At 41.4% G+C, this 22,725-nt stretch overlaps 1 protein-coding gene across 3 annotated transcripts; it reads left to right on the top strand.

Annotated features, from left to right (window-relative positions):
* Positions 1 to 15,137: 15,137 nt before the first annotated feature.
* LOC118206433 (zinc finger and BTB domain-containing protein 43-like) lies at positions 15,138 to 21,523 on the top strand. Of its 3 annotated transcripts, none has more exons than XM_035379151.1 (2): positions 15,138 to 15,289; positions 16,516 to 21,523. In XM_035379151.1, exon 2 carries the CDS (start codon positions 16,534 to 16,536, stop codon positions 17,875 to 17,877), a length of 1,344 nt encoding a protein of 447 aa, XP_035235042.1. In that variant the 5' UTR covers positions 15,138 to 15,289; positions 16,516 to 16,533; the 3' UTR covers positions 17,878 to 21,523. The 3 variants fall into 3 exon arrangements, with proteins under 3 accessions (XP_035235042.1, XP_035235043.1, XP_035235041.1); XM_035379152.1 differs by lacking the exon at positions 15,138 to 15,289 and adding an exon at positions 15,297 to 15,436; XM_035379150.1 differs by lacking the exon at positions 15,138 to 15,289 and adding an exon at positions 15,297 to 15,484.
* Positions 21,524 to 22,725: the final 1,202 nt, after the last annotated feature.

Raw genomic sequence — 22,725 nt, 5'->3', positions numbered from 1 at the left:
GGGGTGCTTTGTCAAAAGTAAACTTGGTCACGATATCAGCCTGTGGTGTGACCCACGGCTGCTCCGGCGCGCAGTGTTCCAGAATGTTCCCTGAAACCCGTCTCCCGGTCGTCCGCTCCTTCCAAAGCGCCCCAGGTTTCGCTGAGCTACTTGAGTAAACTGGGTTTTTTTTTCCAGAATCCCGCTGCGTTTGAACTCACTCCAAAAGCTGGAGCTGCCATATCATCTGGGCTCGCATCCCCACAGCCTTCCCAAGAGTCTCAGTCATGCTCCGCCCTTCCTATTCCCCATTATTTGTCTTTTCCTTCTTGTTCTTCTTCCATTTCGGAGATTTTTGTCCCATTTTACTTCCTCTCCTATTTCTTTTCCTACCTGTTTTCTTCTCTCTGCTTTACCATCTCTGCTTCATTTGTCTTCTTGTTCTTTTCCTGGCTCAAAAACAAGTGGTGAGTTGGTGTGGGTCATTGCATGCCTGGTCTGTAATTCGGCTTTTGCCAACATCTGTGGTCCTCTGGCCCTCCCGACCAATTCAGGCGTCGATATCACGCCCTGCTTTTCAGCATTTCACTCTTCTTTTGGCTAACGAAAAAGGTAGAACCTCTTGCCAGTCTCTTTGTGGTTCATGCTCAACAATTGTCGCCCTGAAGCACACATCAAGATAGCATTCATTGAGTTTGTTCTATGAGTGTCTCCACCTGTATTAAAACATACAATGCTGGATTGCATGTATATTTGGCTAGCTGTGAACTGCTTGGGAATATGGTTTACTGTATTGCGTACTGCCAACCGCTGCTTTACATCGGGGGTGCATTAAATTGTGATGTAAGTCAAAATGACCTTGATTGGATATCCTGTGTGGTATGCTAAAGTAGGGCACCCCTGTTCGCATTGCATGTTTCATCAATTTTCTAAGTGAAAAGGTGCTAATGGAACAAATTTAACTTAAATATTTCTGTGAATTTTAATGTAAATTGACTTTTATTTGTGGAATTGAACAGATTGAAAAAATGAAACTGTAAATGTGGCATGTGCAAAGGTTTGTGCACCCTGTCAATCAGTGCTTAATAATAATTTCTTTGGCAGAAATCACAGCTTCTAAACTTTTCTCGTAGTCGGGTAATAGTCTTTCTATTCTTGCTTTAGGCTTGTTTTTCCCTCGCAAAACCCTTCTGGTTCAGAAATGTTCTTTGGTATTCTTACTTGCGCTGCATGTTTGAGATCCCCCCACAGGTTTTCAATAATATTCAAGTCTGGGGATTGTGAAGGCGATGCCAGAACTTTAATTTTTCATTCCTTTAGGTAGTTCGTGGTAGAATTTGAGGTATGTTCTGGAACAATGTCTTATTGAAATATCCAGTCTCTTTTCAGCTTTAGTTTCTTTACTCACTTTGGGATATGAGCTTCTGGGACTTGTTGATATTTTGTTGAATCCATTCTTCATTCCTCCACACGGTATTTCCTGTGTCACTGGCTGCCACACAACCCCAAAGCATAATTGTTCCACCCCCATGTTTAAAGGATGCCAAAGATTTCTTTTCTTCAAATGCTTCCCCTGTTTCTCTCCAACTTGACCTTGGGTGCCCAAACTTTTGCATTCCACAGTAAATTTCCAATTGACATACATGTTAAAACATGATATACATGATGTGTTCCTGACACAAAAAATACATTAAATATTAATTAAATTATCATTATTATATTATTATATTATTTTATGCAGGAAAATCAACTGTACGTCTGTGTGGTTGTTAGCAATAGCTTGTTAGCTGAGGGTGAGGTTTATGCATTGATGGTTAGTTTGACCCTGCTCATAACCAGCCGTGTTCACAGCTGCAGCTGATAGTCTCCATGGGCCAGCTGATGCATGTCTTGGCCTTGCACATCCACATTGATCATAATGCTATTTTCTGCGGCCATTTTACTCTTCTGAGATCATAACAGACCTCACAGAATGGGGTCTCTGTTGTACTTACCTCTGACCCCCCACAAGGAGAGAAGGCCGACACTCATCACAGTGATGCTGGTCATTTCCTTGTCCTTATAACAGTTGCAGAAAGAAGATGTGCTCCACTGTTTCTATGGGTGCGGGAAATGCTAGAGATACACTTAGTAAATATTTAGCAAATAAACAAATAAATTCTGAACAGCAGTCCACAAAATTCATGGATCCTCATAGCAATGTAAGTGATCGGGGAAGTCATTTTGCCAGAAGCATTTAAAGCACCTTTTATGAAGTATTACATAATTTGACTCGCTGCATTGGGCAGTAATGAGGCATTATGGTACTATACTAATTAACAGTGATTGGTAATGCATCATATTCATCATAGATCTTAGCTAACCAAGCATTATGAAAATATATAATATAATCCCTGTAGTAAAATTCCAAAGCATTCTCAGTTGTAGATTGTTATTTAATTAACCAGCAATGAATTTCCCATGATTCATAAATTGAGAGAGAAAAGAGAGCCTACAGTATTCAATACTTAAAGATCCAAATCCAGAAAGTGTAGCTTGCAACTTTCAGTGTAAAAGTATAAATATAATAGTGTAAGAAACAAAAGCGATAACAGAATTATATGTTGGAAATATTTTGCTCGACAGTTATCACCCTATAATGGTTTAAAAGGACAGTAATTCGTAACACAGAGGGAAAGAAAGCACCTTCTGAAAACTTTTGTCCATTTGTGATTTAAGAAACATAAGTCCTTCAAGCAGGTGTATCTGTCACACTGACTGTTAGCATTAGCATTAAGCATATAGTTCATATATTTGTCCACATGTGTTGCCTGTTTGTGTCCCTGGAACTGTATTTGTGTACCTAAACATTAAGCTATATTTAAGTGTTTCATTCAGTTAGTAATATGGATCCCCTTTAAATAAATCCACATTTTATTTATATTTAAAACAATTTTATATATTTCCATTCTTTTTTTTTGTAATAATTTCAAACCAAAAACAAATGAGTTTTGTCCTGATCACCACGATGAAATAAATCTGAAAAACATCATCATATTACATCTCCTCCTTAATACCCCAATCTTACATGTTTTTTGCGGGAGATGTAATTTCAGTCACTTAAGGATCATTAAAAAGAGATCATATTAAATATCGCTCCTTGAGAGCGAGAAAGTGAGGGGGGAAGAAAGGGGAGATTTGTTTGTCAGTCAGTTCTGACCGGCCCAATCCCCTCAGCTATCTGCGAGAGAGATGGTGACAAAGAGAAGGGGAGAGAGAGGGAGAGACGGCCGGGGGGGGGGGGGGGGTCGGTTTTCTGTAAATCTGCCGATGAAATGTTGACAAAACAGCCAATTTTCTGTAATTTCGCCGCGGCCGTCTTTCAGCGACCCGGTCACTCAGAACCCCTTCATTTCAGATAACACCACGCCGCGACCTTTGACCCTTATCTCATCCCCTGGCTTCTTAGGCCGCGGCAGGAAAAAAAAAAAAAAAAAACCCGCAACAGTCGTGTCTTTCAGGTCAGGTGGACGCAGTCCTGGAGTTTTGAGCCCCGGACCCCCATGAAAGGGGCCATTGTTACCCAGCTGGCTTTCCAGGGCACCGGCCAAAAAAAAGAAAAAAAAAGAGGGAATAAGAAATGTAGTTAATAGCTCAGGAGTGGCCTAATCATCGGCTGCCATTACCGCCCCAATATCGGCGGGGATGACAGACTCATCAATAACAAAGGCCCAGGTGAAGCCTCCGCTGGCCCCCCATTTTGATCTCTGCTCCGTTAAGCAGGGTTTTCATTTTGGCTAAGCACCACGCGGCACACCTCTCCGTCTCTTCATGGCGTGCCAAAAATCACTCATCCCCCACGCCACCCCCTCCACCCCCTCCAACCCTCCCTGTGTTCCTGAGCTTCGGCTATTATTTCGCCAATTTGGCTTAATTTCTCCGGCAAATGCGATATCAGATCTTCTGAAATAATGTTCACTCATCAATTTATGCGTTTTGTTCTTAGTTTTTTTTTAAAACTGGTAATTGACTTTGTCAGAGTGCTTTTGTGGTCTGTTTCTAAAACTCTGAGAGGCCAAACAAAGACTTATCTGAAATCATTTTTTTTATTCTGCGTTTGCGAGCGTTTCTTGAGTTACACGTGTGATCTGTGAAGGAAAACAGACCGGTGAGAAAGAAACTATTTCAAGTGCTGACAATTTGGTTTTTAGTGTGCATTAGAAAATCAAATAGGATATCAGTTCAGTGTTATTCCTGTTGCCTCCATCAACATATTTCAATGCCAGGCTGTAGTGAGATCTTGCCATCTGTAGTGGTTTCGTGGAAGAGAGGAATGTCCTTGCCCAGTATGTTGAACATGATATCCTTGATCCATACGATTCATTGTTTTATTTCTCCCGTCTTACCCTTGTACACTTTCAGATAAATGCAGAAAAAACATTTTTAGTTGTAAAGCAAATAAGAACACAATTTGAAACATTTTACCTGAAAGATAAATTAAGAATGAGGTACTGGTATCACAGCTATGAATAATATTTTTCCAAAGAATATTTATAACTGTACTGAAAAGCCCATTGGCTGTGACTGCACCAGAGTGAGTGAGTGAGTGAGTGAGTGAGTCAGTGAGTCAGTGAGTCAGTGAGTCAGTGAGTCAGTGAGTCAGTCAGTGACTTACTTGTTTGGTCAGTCAGTGTGAATGTGAGGGACACACACTTGGACAATACTTGGGAATTTAGTTTGTTCTCCTCATGTCATACTTCTACAAAGGAATCTTTACATTCAAACTCAAAATTTAATTTCACTTTCAAAGTTTAGCACATGTGTAGTCATTATCTCTCCCCTTTTTTTCAAGCTATCTCTCAAGACAGTGACAGACACAAAGAAAAGAGGGAAAGGAAAGGGAGAAATCATCACCACTTACAAAATCTTTAATTATTTGTACATTTAAATTTTCCAAATTAGGCCAGTCAGACTATTACACTATCATTTGAGTAAAGCAGAGGTGTTCACATGTAGAAATCATTGTTCTACCATGGGGAAGCCCAGACCACCATCTGTATGCTGAAGTCTAGGGGTGCTAGCCAGCGGTCACTCCTATGGGGTTTTTGTCTTTCTCTCCCTGCTTGTGTTGACTTCCCGTTGATGAGGACCCCCTCTGGCAATTAAAGCTTTTCCGATCTCACCATCCATTATTTGTGCAGTGGTGTCCACCAGACGGGCTCACTGAGAGTCAGCTCCATATTTCTAATTCACTCAGTAACAACTGTGTGCAATAACCCCCATATCAGTATGACGAGGGAGCAGATCGCCTGATTAGCCATTTCATTTCCTTCAATGAATGAAAGGCGAGGCGGGGATTCAGATATTAGACTTCTGCACATGTGTGTGTGTGCGTGTGTGTGCGTGTGTGTGCGTGTGTGTGTGTGTGTGTGTGTGTGTGTGTGTGCACGTGTGTGTGTGTGTGTGTGTGGAGAGAGGGGATCATTATCGCATCCTGGCATCATATCAACCACAACAAAAGTACAAATTTATTTATAAATGTATCTAGCTGCAGATGAGCTCCCAGTTGGCTTGAATAAAGACTGGGGGTTGAACAGCAGACAGTTCCCTTTGTTAAACCCTGCATAAACAGGCAATCATGTGGCTAATGAGGACTTGCATGTGTGTATTAAGGAGCCCAGTATTATGGCCAATTGTGACATAGACCTCTTTAGACCCATTTGTGAAAATGGGTCTAAATGCCTGGATATCCTATACGATATATAGTTTTCAAGACAAAGGAGCACAGAACTTTGGAAGTTCAAATTGCTTAAATGAGCTTTTTAACATCTAGTATCACATTTCCCTAAAACTACTATCATCTTTCCCTAATCGTACTTTATGTTAAAGAACAGCTAAATGCAATGCAGACACTGATCAGCCATTTAAAGTGCTGGGACTTCCAGTGTAAATGTAAAATCCAAGTAGCGCAAGAGTGGCCATTTGGCAAAAAACTCAAGCATGTTTTGAAACTGGCGCACTTTTCTGTTTGGCCTAGATGAGTCCATGTCACACTTCAGCATGATACTAGGTTGGTATTAAAGTGCAAATCCTGTCTGGCATTTTAGATTCTATGGTATGTTTTTTTGTTGAATTAGAAGAGGGTTACTTATACATTTTGAATGTAGAGATGTGTGTGCTCATCCAATATTATGACAGGTAATTGGCGTACCTACAGGTGTGGGGCATCCATTGTGCTGGGATTGTTACTGACTGTATGCATGAATGTGTGTGTATGTGGGGAGGGGGATGCAAATAGGAACAATACTGTATGTATTAGTGGTGTTTTATTTTACCAACAAGCTGATTGTAGTGTCTTGTCTCTGTGTTTATATGTTTTCCTTTTCCATTTCAGAAATGACCGCATACCAGTTATTTTTTGTTGTTTTTTTTTTTAGCAACCGTGCTTATCACATTTACTAATCTCTGATGTATCTCTTTCTGATATTCAGAAGAAAAAACAGACGAGGCCATTGAATCAAGAGATGGGAGACAGAAAAGAGAGGTCCCACCCTCCATCTTTCTTTATGACTGATCTCTAATCTTTTCTTCGCTCAGTAAGCTCCACCACGGGGCCCCTGAAGCCAAGCCGAGAACCAGCGTCTTGCGAGGAGTAACCCAGTAAGGCTAAGACGGGAGCTCGCAGACACACACACTCGCACACACACACACACACACACACACACACACACACACCTGGCAACCGTGCACACACCTGGTCGACCCGGACCTTTCATTGCTGGCCGCGCAGTGGATCAGCCACTGACAGACTCAAACACCTGCTATTGGAAAATGTGTTCTCTATCAGTGAGCCTGTTTTCTCCTAAGACTGGGCCGTTATTGTTCCTCCCAAACACTGGCGGGCCAAAGTATTTCAGGACTCCCAAGGCCTTGCGGGGAAACAATGCTCGATTCATGCACCTTAACAGGGAGGGGAAAATATAGTCTCTTTTAACATACACATCAAAAGGCTTTCTGAATATTTTCAAATATACTCATATATATAACAGAAAAACCTCTTTTAATTTCATGTCTGAAATTCATGATTCATTTCAGTCAGAAAAGCACAAAATATACATTTGAAATATCCCTACAAAATGATATTATCTTAATGTCTGGAATTTTAGCACAAATTATTTAGCACAAACCACAGACTATTTGGCACTGATGATCTTAGGAGGTCCTAATACTGCTGCTAAAAACATTTCTCCGGGGGCAAAGGAATCTGCTTAATGTTTTATTTCATTTGCACAAAACTGCTTGTTACCAATCACATGTTGAATGCAGGCTGTTTCAGTTTGTGGCATTCAGGCTGTTATGGATCTATGGGTCTAGCATCCTCACATTAAGTATACATGAGTCTGGGCCCTATTGTGGTTTTACACTTAAAAGGGACACTTGAGGACAGGTGATCATTTTACTGGTTATTCATGCATGGGGGGGCTGGGAGGGGGCACTCACCCCCTGACCTGAGAACGCGAAGTCAAAAACGCAGACACAATGCCCTGGACTGAAATGCCACAGCCATCAAAAGGACGTTTGACACATTATTTATTGCTCCTGGTCCATCAAAAAAAAAAAAAAAAAATGCTGGTCCTTTAACCTTCATAGTGGTGTTGTGTTTCTCCACTGGGAAAGAGCCGCATCTGTGGAGGGATGTCCACCGACGCACCTGAGTTAAGCCAAGATCAAAGAAAACCAGAACACACACACACACGCACACACGCTAGCTGGATGTTGGTTATATTGGAGGATTGATCGTCAAACAACGCTGGAAAGCCGCGATGCAGCCTCACTGTCACCACCCCCAGGACTGCTGGAAACGGGTATTTGAATAATCTCTGGGATATTCCTTGCGGCGCTGTCGACAGAAGCTGTCTGTCATCCTGTGGTTCACCACCAGAACGTCTCTCTCATCAGGCTCAGCCAAAACCTCCAGAACACTTACACTTCAGTCCTCAGCGCTGTTTTTCTGACTGAGAGATTATTATTATTATTATTATTATTATTATAGATGCATAAGGGGCATTTCAGGCAATGTGCTGCAAGAATACAACCAAGAAAGCATAAGAAAAATGAGAACTAAAACGTAAGAGAAGAGAAGGAATACAAAAGGAAGAACAATAAATTAGTATCATAATACAAATATTTATAGAGACTGCTAATTGAGACTGCTGATCAGTGTCCGCATTGCATTTTGCTGTTCTTTAACATAAAAGTAAGATTAGGGAAAGATGATAGTAGTTTTAGGGAAATGTGATACTAGTTGTTAAAAAGCTCATTTAAGCAATTTGAACTTCCAAAGTTCTGTGCTTCTTGGTCTTGAAAACTATATATTGCATAGGCAATCCTGGCATTTGGACCCATTTTCACAAATGGGTCTAAACAGGTCCATGTCGCAATTGGTCAGGATGCTGGGGTCCGTAGCACACACATGCAAGTCCTCATTAGCCACATGATTGCCCGTTTATGCAGGGTTTAACAACGGGAACTGTCTGCTGTTCAACCCACAGTCTTTATCCAAGCCAACTGGGAGCTCATCTGCAGCTAGATACATTTATAAATAAATTGTACTGGGGAAGACTTACTTTCAAAACCTGGAAACTCCACATCTGCATGGAACTGGCAGAACCAAGCCCAGTGGCACAGCCTTTATTTACATTGTACCAGAGCTGCAGGGGTACGTACAGTTTGTGAAGGATTTGCTGATAGTCTCTCTGTTTAATTCAGTAGACACCTCCCTGTAGCTCAGGGGTGTCCAATCCTAACTGAGAAGGGCTGGTGAGAGCGCAGGCTTTTCCCCACAGCACTTGAAATGGCACATCTAAAAAGAAAAAAAAAACAAGGTCTTCATTAAAGCCTGGGATTGGTTGATTAATTAAATCAAATGTTTTAGTGCTGGGCTCAAATAAAAGCCCTTCTCGGGTAAGACTGGGCACCACTCTTTCAGTGTTTTTTAGGACGCAAAAATGTTTTGCATAAGCCAGGGACTTAATTCAGAAAAGTGATATATGACCATTTTCACACAAATTATTGTGTATAATATGACTGTTTTTTTCATAAATGTATGCTTTCTTCAAGCAGGTGCAGTATGTCTTTAAGTCCTTTAGCAATTCCTATTAAAGCATTAGCAAACATGGTATGCATGGTTTATGAAGGGCTATGAGTTACACTTGGTGATGTGCGAAGGAGTGTAAGATGGACGTTCTTTTATGGAATGAGCGTTCGGTGACGGTGGGTATATTCCGCAGCGTGGTGCATACTGGCTAGTCATGTTTTGTGAAGGTGCATCCTGGGTTGCCGTGGCGTGAGTCGCGGCGTGTCCTGCGTGCACCTGTGTGGCTCTCTCGCCGTACGGCTGCATGTGAGGCTCTGGACCAGGGGCCATGTCGTGCCTGGACTCCTGCTCGCCTCGCTAACTCTCTTTACCCCTCTGCGTGCCCAGCGCCTCAGCTCCGCACGCCCATGGCGGCAGATGACAGACCTGAGAGGTGCTCTGCTTTTCGAGAACGCCTCGACGAAACACGCGGGTGAATTAATCAGTCCCCTATTGTGCGGGATCCTGCGTCTCCTCACCCAGGTTCCCAGTCACGGAGTAGGGTAGAGAGCGCTCTTTTGTCTCTATGTCCCCACAGGAACCTACAGCTACCTGCATACCTTCAGCACAGCAAAAAAGGTGCATCCTTTCAGTGATGGCAGACAAAGCTGTTGCTTTCATCCTGACTGACGTTGAATTGGTATTATGTACATTCTCATAGTAATTGTTTTCACAATTTGTACATTTCACGAAACTGTACAGGCCTACTGTTGGCACAGTACTGTTGATATTTGCATTGCCAGTGTTATTAATGAAAATGTGCTGTACTGTCAAGTTAAATAGAAATATTTTACAACGTGTCAATGGTTCTGCTTGGATTGAAAAGTCTCTTCATTTTGCTCCATGGGCTAAGCTCACAGTTTTATTTATTTATTATATATTATATTCATAGTGATGATAATATCGTTTCAGCCTGAACTGTATTGATTTATATTTCACATTGATTGCAAGGCAAAGGTTCTTTGAACCTGGTTATTTGAATTTCTGTTTAACCAATGCCAAGAGCAAGTGTGGTCTCAATCATAGGAGTGTTTTTCAAAATAAGAAGAGAAGGGGAAATTATATTAAACTGACAGTTGAGCATCCCTCACATTTCAATAACATTTTTATAATAATCATGTGAGTAATGAAATGCAGATACTGCGGTCACTTTCCTTTATGTTTGCTATTTGCAATCTGAGTGACAGATGTTTTTTGTTTTCATTTTTCAAAGTTGTATTTGAACAATAAAAAAGGCTGTGTCAAAATTGTTTTGACAAGGCAATACTTTGCCCATCTACTTTGGAACATGAACAGAGAATACTGAGAGACTAGCTGTATTGGCCGACTTGATCAGTTCACTTGATGCATTGTTTTTCTAAAACTTATCCTATCTTCTTTGGCTTATAACTCTGTAAAACGGTATTGTTCATCTTCTCAAGCATAGTATAGGATGCCTCACTATTGCCCCTAACCATATCGTTTAAAGGCATTGCATCAAAAAGTCTCCAGTGCATCTGTTTTTTTTAATTTATTGTCATTCTAGGTGATGTGTTCTGTTTCATTCAGTGTTTTAGATCTTTTTTCACTTTGCTCTTTCTTTCTTTCATGATAACGCTCTCTCTGAAGCCTTCCATTATCATCCTTCTTTTTAAAATCTTTATTGATCGATTGATTTGAGTTGAGCTGATGAGCTGAATTCAGTTTTCGCTGATAAACCCGAGTCAGCAGAAAATCCTCAGAAATGGCATGGACAAGACTGCAGTGAAACAAACATTAATTGTTTGTGTGTGTGTGTGTGTGTGTGTGTGTGTTTGATCCACAACACTGAGACCGTGGGGCTCCCGCTCTTACCCAATGACACCCGAGAATAAGACCTTGAGCAGATCACCCACTAACCTTCGCTCCATTAAGCCAGGGTGGGGGCAACGGGAGAATGTGCCAAGTCACCTGGGATAAAAGCCGCAAGGAGGCACTTCTTAGGCGCTCCCCCACGCCCCTTTTATTTCTCATCCCTGCCAGGAGCCCCCTCCCTGATCCCTGCTCCTGCCCCTCTCACAAACAGCTCCATTAGCTTACCTGGAAGGAATTCTTGGTCAAGTGAACAGTGCAGCCGCTAACAAAGCCTTACTTCAGGGAAGATTACAAACTTCAACAGGAAACCCTTTCATTAAGAAACTGTTTGAAATTTTATCAATACCTTGATCACCCCTTGAGGTCAGCAAAACCATTTCTAATCACCCTGCCTTGGCTTCTTATTTGGTTGTGTCTTTTTTTAAATAGCGAATTACTGTTCGGGGGATAGAGGAGCAACTTGTTTAACATGGGGGCGCTGTCAGGAGCACGTGCAATGACAAAGCGATTTTGCTCCTTTCACCGATCACCCACCTGCACCCCGGATCAGTTCAGATATTCAGGCAGGCTGCCAAGCTGTCACTCATTCGACGAAAGGAAAAAAAAAAGAGAAGACAAGATGGAAGCATGACTTACATACAGAGGACTGAGGAGTCAGAAGCTAAATTTAAGCAAAATTTTTTTAAATGAAGAAGACCAGCTGTGCGGAGTAGTCCAGCTATGGAAGCAACAAAGAAGTTGAAATAAGGCTGAAATAAAGTTGTGTGGTGTCATTATAATCATCCTGTGCGGAATTTTAAGGACCAGAAAAATGCTTTTTTATTGTTTATGTCAAGGTTAGCTCAGCTAACCAACTGGCTGGGTCATAATGTAGCACACTGTGTGAAAAGGTTCTTTGACCTTAAGATACTCTTCTGGTTATAAAAAACTGATCTTTGAATGTAGTTTTTATATTTTTTTAAAAATCTTGTATTTTCTCAGTCAAAGCTATGCTTAAAATCCATGTCCGTGTGAATAGGGTGCTCAATATAGGAGTATCACGAGGCCAGTTTGAGCAGGCACACCTTGTTTTCCCTGGAAATATTTGCTTTCAGCTAATAAACACATTCACAGGCAATGTACCACCGAATACTCACAGCATTTCACAGTCACTACCCTGCATATTTTGGTCTATATCCAAAATGTCAAATAAATCTACAGTGGATTCCTATGCTGCTGCTTTTTGAACACATACAATTTTTCCTTATGGAAGTTGCCCATAAATATCTTTTGATTCATTCTAAACTGAACTGAATTAGTATCAATACCAATCTATGTTTTCACCTGGCAAGTAAAAAGCCTTCACCTCTGGTATGTGCAACACTGTGACAAAAGAGGCTCGTGTAAAAACATAAATAGCAGAAAATCAATAACCAAAACTCATTTGCATTGTTATTGCAAGAGAGGCTGAAAATGAGATCATTTAAACTACGAAATGTGTTATTGCTTGTTTTTTCTGTCTTCTCTTACTTGAACGTGATGTAATTAGTCTTGCAGTGGTGCAGCTCTCAGAACGCACCCCATGCTAATTCATTGCCCCTGATTATGCATATGAATTTGGGGAGAAATCACATTAGCCGACAAGCATTATTACAAGTCAGATCACCACCAATCTGCTTCATGTGCCTTTTCTGACGGCTGAACCCATCCTGTGTACAAGTGTGAATAACAGGAGAACAATCTAATACAACATGCAGCAACACAATTACGGTCCTTTGTGCTGGCAATCTGTTGCCAGTGTGTCATTCCATTTCTAATCAAATGAAAACAAAATTGTTTTGCAAAACAGCCTGCTTTCTATTTCTCACTGTATCTAAGGCATAATTCATAGAAAATATTCAGGGCAGGAATGGATTCCATTTGGCCTGAATTAATAAAAAAAAATTAAGCTGGAGACAGCACAATTTAGGCAAATGATGGCAGGGCCATCACTAGGGGTGCGAATGCTGGTGATGATTCTAGGGGCCCAAAGCTTGGGGGTGGCGGTCAGCTAAAACAAATTCTGTTTGTTTTATTAAAAACGGGGGGTCCCAGAATTCCTAGCTACATCCCCTACATGATGGTATAAAATATTGACTATGTTATAATACTTTAAGGCTCCAATACTGTTTAACAAGCTTTGTGCATCTCTACTTGGCCCACTGGTTCAAGACCACAATTGGCCTTGAACCAGCTTACTATCGTTAAAAAAAAAAAAAAAAACTGAGCATCTTAAAACAGATACTCATTTGTGGTGACCCACAACACCAGCAGGACTGTCATTAAGGCATTGCTGCTGTACTACCACAGTGTCTGTGACTCTAAGCTGCTATGGTGTTTTTCTCTTCAAAAATGAAATGAGCCTCTCTTCATAGTATGTTAACAGAATATATATATTATCTGACATTTCACTCTCCTGCAGGGAAAATTTAGGTAAGCAGTTAGCAAGCCAAAAACCTTTGAACCAATAAATACCTCAAGAGAAGATTCTTCAAAGTGGAAGGTATATTGTTTGGTGCCCTTCCTAGCTTGTACAGTGTGAACCAAACTTCAGTGTTTCACAGATGTCTTTTCTCAATTGATTTATCAGAATTTTTCCTTCCAAGTTAAATTAAAATCTAATGGATCATTTTTCACTTAAGGAAACTTTAAGAAAATTATCAAAATTTCATTAATAATTCAGCCAGCTACATTTTGTGGTTATCCTTACAGTGTTGCATAGAGTTGAACAGTGTCATGGAGAAAAGTATTTTGATGGAACTACATTTATAGATATCATGGCATTTATTTTATTTTGATATTTATGGTGTGGTAAAGTTTATTCTACTTCAGCAGCAGTCTGTACTGCAAGCTGGTTGGTTGGCTGGCTATACTGTAGCTAGTGTGGTTACATTACACCAAACTTCATTATTCATAACTGGCTTGCAAGCAAAGCTAAGTGTTTAGTAAGCTAAGTAACACAATGTAAATAGCCTGTTACTTAGCTATCTTATAAACTGGTTATCTACTATCTGTATCACACTGTCATACAATGACACATTTTTCCAATAAAATTAAGCTGGAAAGACTGCAGTTGCACTTTTATATTGATTTATGTTTAAAAAAATATTTAACTAGCTATTTAGCCAGAAGCTGGTGTATGAGAAGATTTGGATCTGCAGATACTTTCAGCACAGACCTGCCAAGTGGTGAATCCAGCCAAACTGAATTGCCTACAGTCCCATACCAGTTAACAAAGCAGCCCGTGATTTAAAGTAATTTCAAGTTCAACTAAAGCAGAGCTATTGAACCCTAGTTAATTACAGAGAAACAACTAACCTTTGGTGAAAAACTGTTTACTCTGAAATGTATAAGATTGAAAACAGTGTCAAGGCAAGTGGGACATTCAGTGCCAATGAACAAGAAAAAACTTGAACCCAGCGTTCAGCCTGCTTTCATGTATGTTAGCCTGCAGCACCCCCTGTTGTTGAATTTAAAGACCAAGCATGTACTGTAAAAACCTGGGGAAAACATACTTTTCAATAGCAATGAAACATGATAATAGTATTATAACCATATTGATCTATTAAACATTGGTTTAACGAGTTCAGCACACCCAGGAAAATCAAAACAGACATTTTTCGTTGGTGTGCACAAATTCACATTGACATGCAGAGTAAGCAGTTCAAACAATATTTGTCATAGCTTGCGATTTCTGTTTGGCTAAGCAGACTCTAGTGCCTGTTCATGTAATATAGGCAGGAATTTGAACGAAATTTAGAATTTTCTGGTTATATAAATAAAATAAAATAAAATACAAATGGCCTTGTCAGTTTTACCCAATCCAACAAATACCTTGTCTCATTTACACATACAAAATATTTAGCCGGTTATGATATACTGACTGTAATGACCTGGTACCATGTCACATGACACCTACACACAATTCTAACAAATAATAGAATAATGTCATATGTAGAGCATTTCTTCTTGTTGCAGCCTTTTGTTTCACAAATATTCTTGCGTCAGGGTTTTTTCTTCAACTATCCTAAAAAATAACCAACAAAATTACACATTTGGCCATAAGATGCCCAGTGTCGTCTATCATTGTTTCACAAATGCCATTTTAATAATCCACCTTAACTCGTGAGTAGTTAACTGCTGGCAACCCGTGTTTGTTTACAGTGCGCACCACGCGGTGTGATACGTGATGACGTCTTCTTCCCCTGGCGAAGTCTGACGGAACAGGTTAGAAGAAGACCGTGAGCAGGCCCGTTCAAGGGTTCTGAAACTGTCGAGGAAAATGATAGTTCGCCTGCGTGAAAGGAAACGACCGGTTCTCTGGTTTTCAAATAAAGTTGACAGGTATTTCTTCGTTCGAACACACGTCTGCTCAGTCAAAGATTAATGAGTGGTAACTACGAAAAATGGAAGCATCGTTTGAGAAATGAAGAAAACGAGATGGGGGAGGGGGTACAGAAAATCAAGTGATGATGCCTGGTGAATGGACAGGTATTGAACAAGCAGGCTGATTATTTTCAGACAGCTGCATAGCTAATGGTAATAATTGTCATTTATGTAGCTATACTATTTTTTGCAGAGTTTGCCTTGGCTAAGCAGGTCTAGGGCAGAAAGCCTGTCACAGTCGTCGCTTACCGCTACGCGAACTGACGCTAGCTAGCAAGTTTCAACCCTCGTAGCTACAGTATACAGATTGTAGCTTGTTAGCTTGCAAGCTATTAGTTTAACTGGACATTTTCGCACTTAAGCATAAGTTATTCCACATATTATTATATCCTTGTCATGTCGTTGTACAACAAAGCTTATCGTACATTGTTATCTTGGCTACAAAGCGCACCTTGACGGCTTAACCTGACGGCCCTGGGAATTGAGCTGTCAAGCTAACGTTGGTTAGTTATTTGATTAGTGAACCTAAATTAGCTAACTTTAGTTAGCCAACTTTGTGATTGTTTTGGACGTCGCAGTTTAGTCTAAGCTAATTGGCGATTCACTTTGATGTTGACTTGCTTACTAGCTAGCTTAGATAATGTACAAAGCCAATCGCATGTATTAGTAAAATATCCTCCTAATATGTAGTTAAGTTATACTGTTGGATGCATGCAGCTAACTAGTTGTTTAACACCAGCATCTAGTACGGAGTGATAAAACTGGATAAAACTTTTTAGGCAGAGGTTTGTTAAGATGAGCTGTCGCAGACACCGCTGGAATAATCAAAATGTGGTAACTGTTAGTTCTTCAATTAGATATGATGCATGCACTTAGACTGGTGTTTCTGCTGTTCCAGTGGAAAGATGGCATTGTTGTGGAGTCTTGAACATTCCACGAGAGCCAATATGAATATGTATTAAATGGTTTATATTACTCATATTATTAATGTTTAATGATCCGCACTAACGGTATATTGACATTGAGTGCCTCCTGTGCTTAGCAGGCCAGTTACTTGATTGATTGCTACTTGGAGGTTTGGTTCACATGAACCAGGCTTTGCATTACTACCTAGTTCACCTATTTAGAGGAATTAAAATGATTGTTCTTCATTATAATGCACTTCATCATTTCTTTTTCTCCAGGTCTTTAACTCTGTAGCTATGGAAGCAGAGGCAAGCCCGCTACACGTGGAGTTTCCCGACTTCTCCTGCTCCATCCTGCAGAAGCTGAATCGGCAGAGGCAGCTGGGCCAGCTGTGCGACATCACCGTGGTGATCCAGGGCCACCGCTTCCGAGCCCACCGGGCCGTGCTGGCGGCCAGCTCGCCCTACTTCTGCGACCAGGTCCTGCTGAAGAACAGCATGCGCGTGGTCCTGCCCGACGTCATGCTCCCCAGCGTGTTCGAGAGCCTCCTCCACTCGTGCTACACGGGCACCCTCCTGCTGCCCGCGGGCGAGGTGGTGGCCTTCCTGACGGCCGCCAGCTTCCTGCAGATGTGGCACGTGGTGGACAAGTGCACCGAGCTGCTGGAGGGCAACCCGGCCGCCGTGTGCCGCAAGTCCGAGCCGGGGAGCGCCCGCCCGTCGCCGGGCAACAGCGGCTACGGCAGCCCGAGCGAGGGCTTTGACCTGGCGCCGGAGCTCGGCCTGTTCGGCAGGACCTCCGACTGCGAGGACGGGGAGGCGGAGTCGCAGGGCCGTTCCCCCACCTCGCCGCGGGGCGACGGGAGCCCGGGGCCGGGCCCTCCGGACGGAGAGGATGGGGCCAGCGAGGTGACGGAGTACCGGTACGCCAGGCCGCGGTACATCCAGCCCAGCATCATGCGCCACAGGCGCTGGGTCCGGGTGAAGACCGAGAAAACCGAGCAGGACAACTGCGACGGCTTGCCGGCGGAGACGGAGACGGAAGCCGCCGCCGAGCCGGAACCGCCGAGCCCCACTGGAGACGAGTTCGGGCTGACCCCCGGCGCCCGAGCGGAGGAGAAGCCGGAGGCCGGCCCTGAGGAGAGCCGGGAGGGGAGGCACCGGTACGACGAGCCGCTGGACTTCTACGGCGCGTCCATGGAGGAGTTCTCCGGCGACAGGGCCGAGGAGCCCCCCGCGGGGCCCGGGGGGGACCCGGGCGCGACGGCGGACGGCCCGGAGCTGGCCGACGGCCTCCAGGAGGAGACGTCCCACTCGGGCTTCGCCGCCGTGGTCTACAAGCTGTACCCGTGCCAGTGCGGCAAGAGCTTCACCCACAAGAGCCAGCGCGACCGGCACATGAGCATGCACCTGGGGCTGCGGCCCTACGGCTGCGCCGTCTGCGGCAAGAAGTTCAAGATGAAGCACCACCTGGTGGGCCACATGAAGATCCACACGGGCATCAAGCCCTACGAGTGCAGCGTCTGCGGCAAGCGCTTCATGTGGAGGGACAGCTTCAACCGCCACGTGTCCTCCTGCAGCAGGGCCCACCAGGCCAAGCGCGCCGTCGCCGCCGCCGAGCAGGCCGCGCCCGTATGCTGATCCGCGGGTGCCGCCGCCGGGGCGGTTCTCTCAAGCTCAAGGTAGTGATTTCGGTTTGGCGGCTTGCGTTCACACCCTGATCCAGATTAAGAGTCTGGACCTTAGATATGCAGTGCCATTAGTTTTGGGCTGAACCTGGTCGTCAGTTTTTACCAGTTTGCAATACTTACTGTATGAGACTATCATCAGCTTGGAAACCGCAGTCGGTCCCTTTTTTCTTTATTTGTATGTTTATGTAGCTATGCTACGCCCATTTCAGCTCCATCATTAAATCTAGTAGGCATTGTACCTGATAGGGAGTGTACGAAAGCCTCAGGCGTTTCTACCGAGTTCTGGGCAGTTTATGTGTATTTGCTATAATAGTATGCTGCTATATTTCACTGGAGACTTTGTTGTGGTAACTTGCAGTATTTCTGAGTTGTTGAAAAATGTATTTTTTTTTTGAGTCAGATATTATAAAAAAGAGAACAGAATGGTGATCACTGATCACTTCGATCATTTACGATGAATTTAAGTTTATGTTAGAGAAGAACTGCCGGCTATTTTCATATCGCTTTATCAGTAGCGATAATAATTAAATAAATATTAATGAGATTGAGAGGTCAACTGTAAGTACAGTGCATATTATGTTGCATATGTACATTGTGAGTGTAATGCATTCAACATTTAAGAATATCATTGGTATGTTATATTATTATGAGGTGCTTTAGGGATATTTAAACTTTAATTTGCCTAAGCTCAGTGGTCATAAAAATATGTTTGCGGTTACATTACTGGTGTGTGTAAATCAAGCTTATGACTTTCTTACTACGGGTATTGTGCTTGTTTTATTCAGTAGTGAAGCTATTCATGCCATGAAGCAAAAAATGTAGATATTGTTGCTTGGGTTTGTTCACAAAATCTTCAGATACAGGTATTGGGACCTTTGGGTTTGTATTTGAACAAATTTCACAGTTTTGACTGCTATGATGAAAGATACCTTATGTGGCTAAGGGCAAACAATGTTATTGGGGCAGTGTAATGCATTCCTTTTTATACAGAATACAGCCGTATATGTGCGTGGGCATAAATGTGTATATATCTGGAAGTATTTAATAGATTTTTTTAAACTAAATTAATATACATTTATTTATTATGAGAGTACTAATATGGAAATGTTATACTTTTTTATTAGGTAGTTTTCTTTTTGTATATCTATGAAAGACAATATACTGGTGACTGTTTTATTATTCCAAAATCCTTTGTAGAAATATTGAATTTAAATTCATGTCTTACACTCTATGCTATGATATTCAGTCACGCACAAGGTCTAAGTGTGGTTTGATTTAGAAAAACCGGTCACCTATAGGAGCAGATATTAAATATCCAGCTTTTAGGGACTGTGTGCAGCCATGGGGTTGCAGTGGGGTGATGGTTCAAAGATAGGAACATTTATATACGTTACACACACACACAGACATAGGCAGACATGTATCTATAATATTGATATTTGACTAGTGCTATTGAAATGTCAACTTTGACGACAGTACAGTGTTTGAAAAGCAAAAAAAAAAAAAAAAGCAAAAACAAAAAAACCTTGGTGTTTTCATGGTCTTTTCCGGTCTATTACAAAATATTTGTTCTAAATTATCCATTTGCTTATCCAAAACTGGCCCTGTGTCTAATGATTAAGGGTGCTGTTTTTTAATACTTGTCTATTCATTGTTGTTAACAGTGTTAAACAGTATTATTTATGGACTTTAAGAACAACAAAGAGAGTGGACCATTTAAAAAAGAGAATGGACCAAGCCAGTACTTGCTGGAAATACCACAGATAATCATTTTTGGGGAAATATTTTGGACTTTTGACCTTAGGGCAGTAGTTTGTGTTGTGGTTTCCTTGGATGATTCTTTTAGCTCAATGTAGGAGCAAAGTGGTTGGCTCCTGTCTTTAGTTTTATTGAAGACATTGTTTTCCATTAAGAATAAGGGGCTGTTCGAATGATTTTTAATTGTTTTTTTTTTTCAAAGGGGAACCTTTGATATTTTGTAGCATTTGATGCCTTGTTCTAAACAATTAAACTAACCATTTTGTGTTTAATTTGTGAGTGCACAGAACCCTGAGGTTTCACAAAGATTAATACTTGAATACGTTTGTGTATTAGTTAAAAGAGTAAAGGATTGAAATGATGTTTGTTTTTACTTTTCTCAAAGGAAACCAAGGGTTCATACTTGAAAAACCCAGGGAAAGTATTTGGTTGGCCGTACCAAATGTATAGAAATTGGACTTGTGAAGGGTGCATCCCAATACTCGAAAAAATGTATCCTCCTTTCCTCCACTATCACCTCTTTTTCTCTGTGCCCCGGATAAGCGATCTTTGCATCCTCCCCTCCCTCCAGTGTCCCAGTACTGGAGGAGACGAGCGTAGCAGCTTCAAACCCAGCTCCTCGTCTCCCCACGAAGGATACATCATCGATGTATCCTTCCACGGAAGTCTTTTCACATTTCTGGGTGACATCATGACGCTCATGCCCACAGAGATTGAAAGACCATCCCACAGAAACTGACGCTATCCAAACTTTAGAAGCGGAGATGGCGGAGTACTTGAATTTCCCCAGTTATGCAAGATATTTAACCAAACTCCTGTGCTTCAGTAGATTATCACGCGTAGCATCCTACCCTAAGGCTCAGTTGCCTACAATGGGTAACAAAATGCCCGTTTGTTCTTGTGGCTCATTTTCAGCAAATAAGTTTGGCAATTTAAGTTGGGGCAGTAGGTTTATTTATTTGCTTGTACATCTATGTTGCTTAAATAAACATGACTGTAAACATAAATAACCATGGCAGATACCATTATTCAGTCTGTGAATATGCATGAATGAATTTATTCAAGTAACCAGTTCCAAATGACGTATTTGTTATCAGATGTTACAGTGGGAAACAATTGTTTTTCAGTGTGAGCACTGAACATTACGAGACAATAACAAATATAATATGAAGCGAGAAATTCTTTTCACTAATCTACAGAAATGTTTCTTAATTAGCCTTCGTGAGATGCAGTGAACTGGTAATATTTTATTATAGGCTGCCACAGTATCTGAAATTATTATATTTATGTATACTATGAGATGTTTACTTTGATCTAATGTTGCTGATTACATATTAGTGTGCTGACGCAAACCGTAATGCCAGGTGCATGTTTGTGTACTGTTCATGCAACTACCTGCACTTGAAACTTACAAGCTATTTTGCAGCTTTAAATGGGCTGACCATCTGCGATTGGCAACGGGACTATTTGTGGGAATTATGATGGGGCTATGTCATTAGTAGTCGATGTTGAATTTGATAACGGAGAAGCAGATAAGCCATTCCAATCTTCATGCCTGCCCATTCCAAATGACCCCTCGGGAACAATAAAGACTATCCAATCCAATTCTGTCCTCTGGTCTCCTCCCCTCCTTTCCTCCGGATTCTTACGGGTAGGACACAAGTTGTAGTGGGGGATTGGAGGAAAGGAGGTGAGGAGTGAAATGCATTGGGAAGCACCCAAAGACGGTCCACTCAGTATGCTTTTTAAATTAATGTTTTTATTTTGTGTGGCCAGCCAATTTAGCCCTGGATTTTATTTCCATGTTTTTCCATAATAAAAGTAAGCTCCTACTGATATTTAAATGTGAAGCCATTGGATAACCAGCTGATTTTTTAGAGATGCATATGGTGTGCTTTAAGATGATTGCACTATATATATGTATATGTATATATATATATATGTGTATATATATGTGTATATATATATATATATATACATATATATGTATATATATATGTATATACATATATATGTATATATATATTCCACTTATTTTAAGACTTTCTTCTCATAGAAGAACAGTGTGGATTTTTGTTAACAATTAAAAAATGTGTTCTGCAATAAATGTAACTGGTTTTAGCTTTAGTGTATATATTTGTTTGTTGGACACCTGCATTTTTGAAAGTGCTCCACAAGGGGGCAGCATTCATCTATGGACGTCATACCTTCAGTTGAAAGTAAACGCTAACCTCACCAGGCCCCATGGCCCGCCCATGGCCTTAGGACCTTCTTGCCGGTCTTGTTTAAACTGGCTTCTATTGGCGACATACCCCCAACCCACCCAACTAATTCCACTCTGCTCCAAGAGTGCCCATACAAGTCCAGTTCAATTTGGTGTTCAGTCTATTAATTCACTTTGATATGTAATACTGGATATCACACTTATAGTGATTAATAGACATGATTGCCTTAGTTTAATTTCATTATTGAGAGGCACTTTGAAGCATGCCTCAAGCATCAAATAAACATACTAGTGAGTTTTATATTCCTTAGTACAAAGTCCTGTCTTTCAGCTTTTTCATTCAGTAGTCATCAGTTTGGATGCAGTGTAATAAATAGTTAGCTAATGACCCTCAAAAGTCTACTAACTGCCAAGACCGTAAATCCCCATAATTTCACTGAGCTCCAGACGTACTAGGTAGTAAAATACTACTATTTTTACGCCTAAGGCACTGCTACCCAGCAATTTGTAAAATGAATTACCACTAAATTAATGTATATGGGCCTCGGGCACAGACTTCCTCATGAAGGACATGCTGTATGTGATTTATATTCAGCCCTAGAAATGCATTTCGTATTCCAAATATACGACGTACCACCAATTATCGTGGCGGTAAGTCTCAGAAGGTCTACCTATGCAGCTGTTTAACATATCACCCATTAAGAAAAGTTCATATAGCTGGATCTTACCCTATTTACAAAGTTTTTATGTCAGGTTGAACATAATCACAGCTTTGGTATAATTCAATGACCTGTACTAAGCATACAATTTTAGTAA

This window comes from Anguilla anguilla, chromosome 10, assembly GCF_013347855.1.
Source record: "Anguilla anguilla isolate fAngAng1 chromosome 10, fAngAng1.pri, whole genome shotgun sequence".
Classification (NCBI taxonomy): Eukaryota; Metazoa; Chordata; class Actinopteri; order Anguilliformes; family Anguillidae; genus Anguilla; species Anguilla anguilla.
This window is presented reverse-complemented; position numbering and strand designations above follow the sequence as displayed.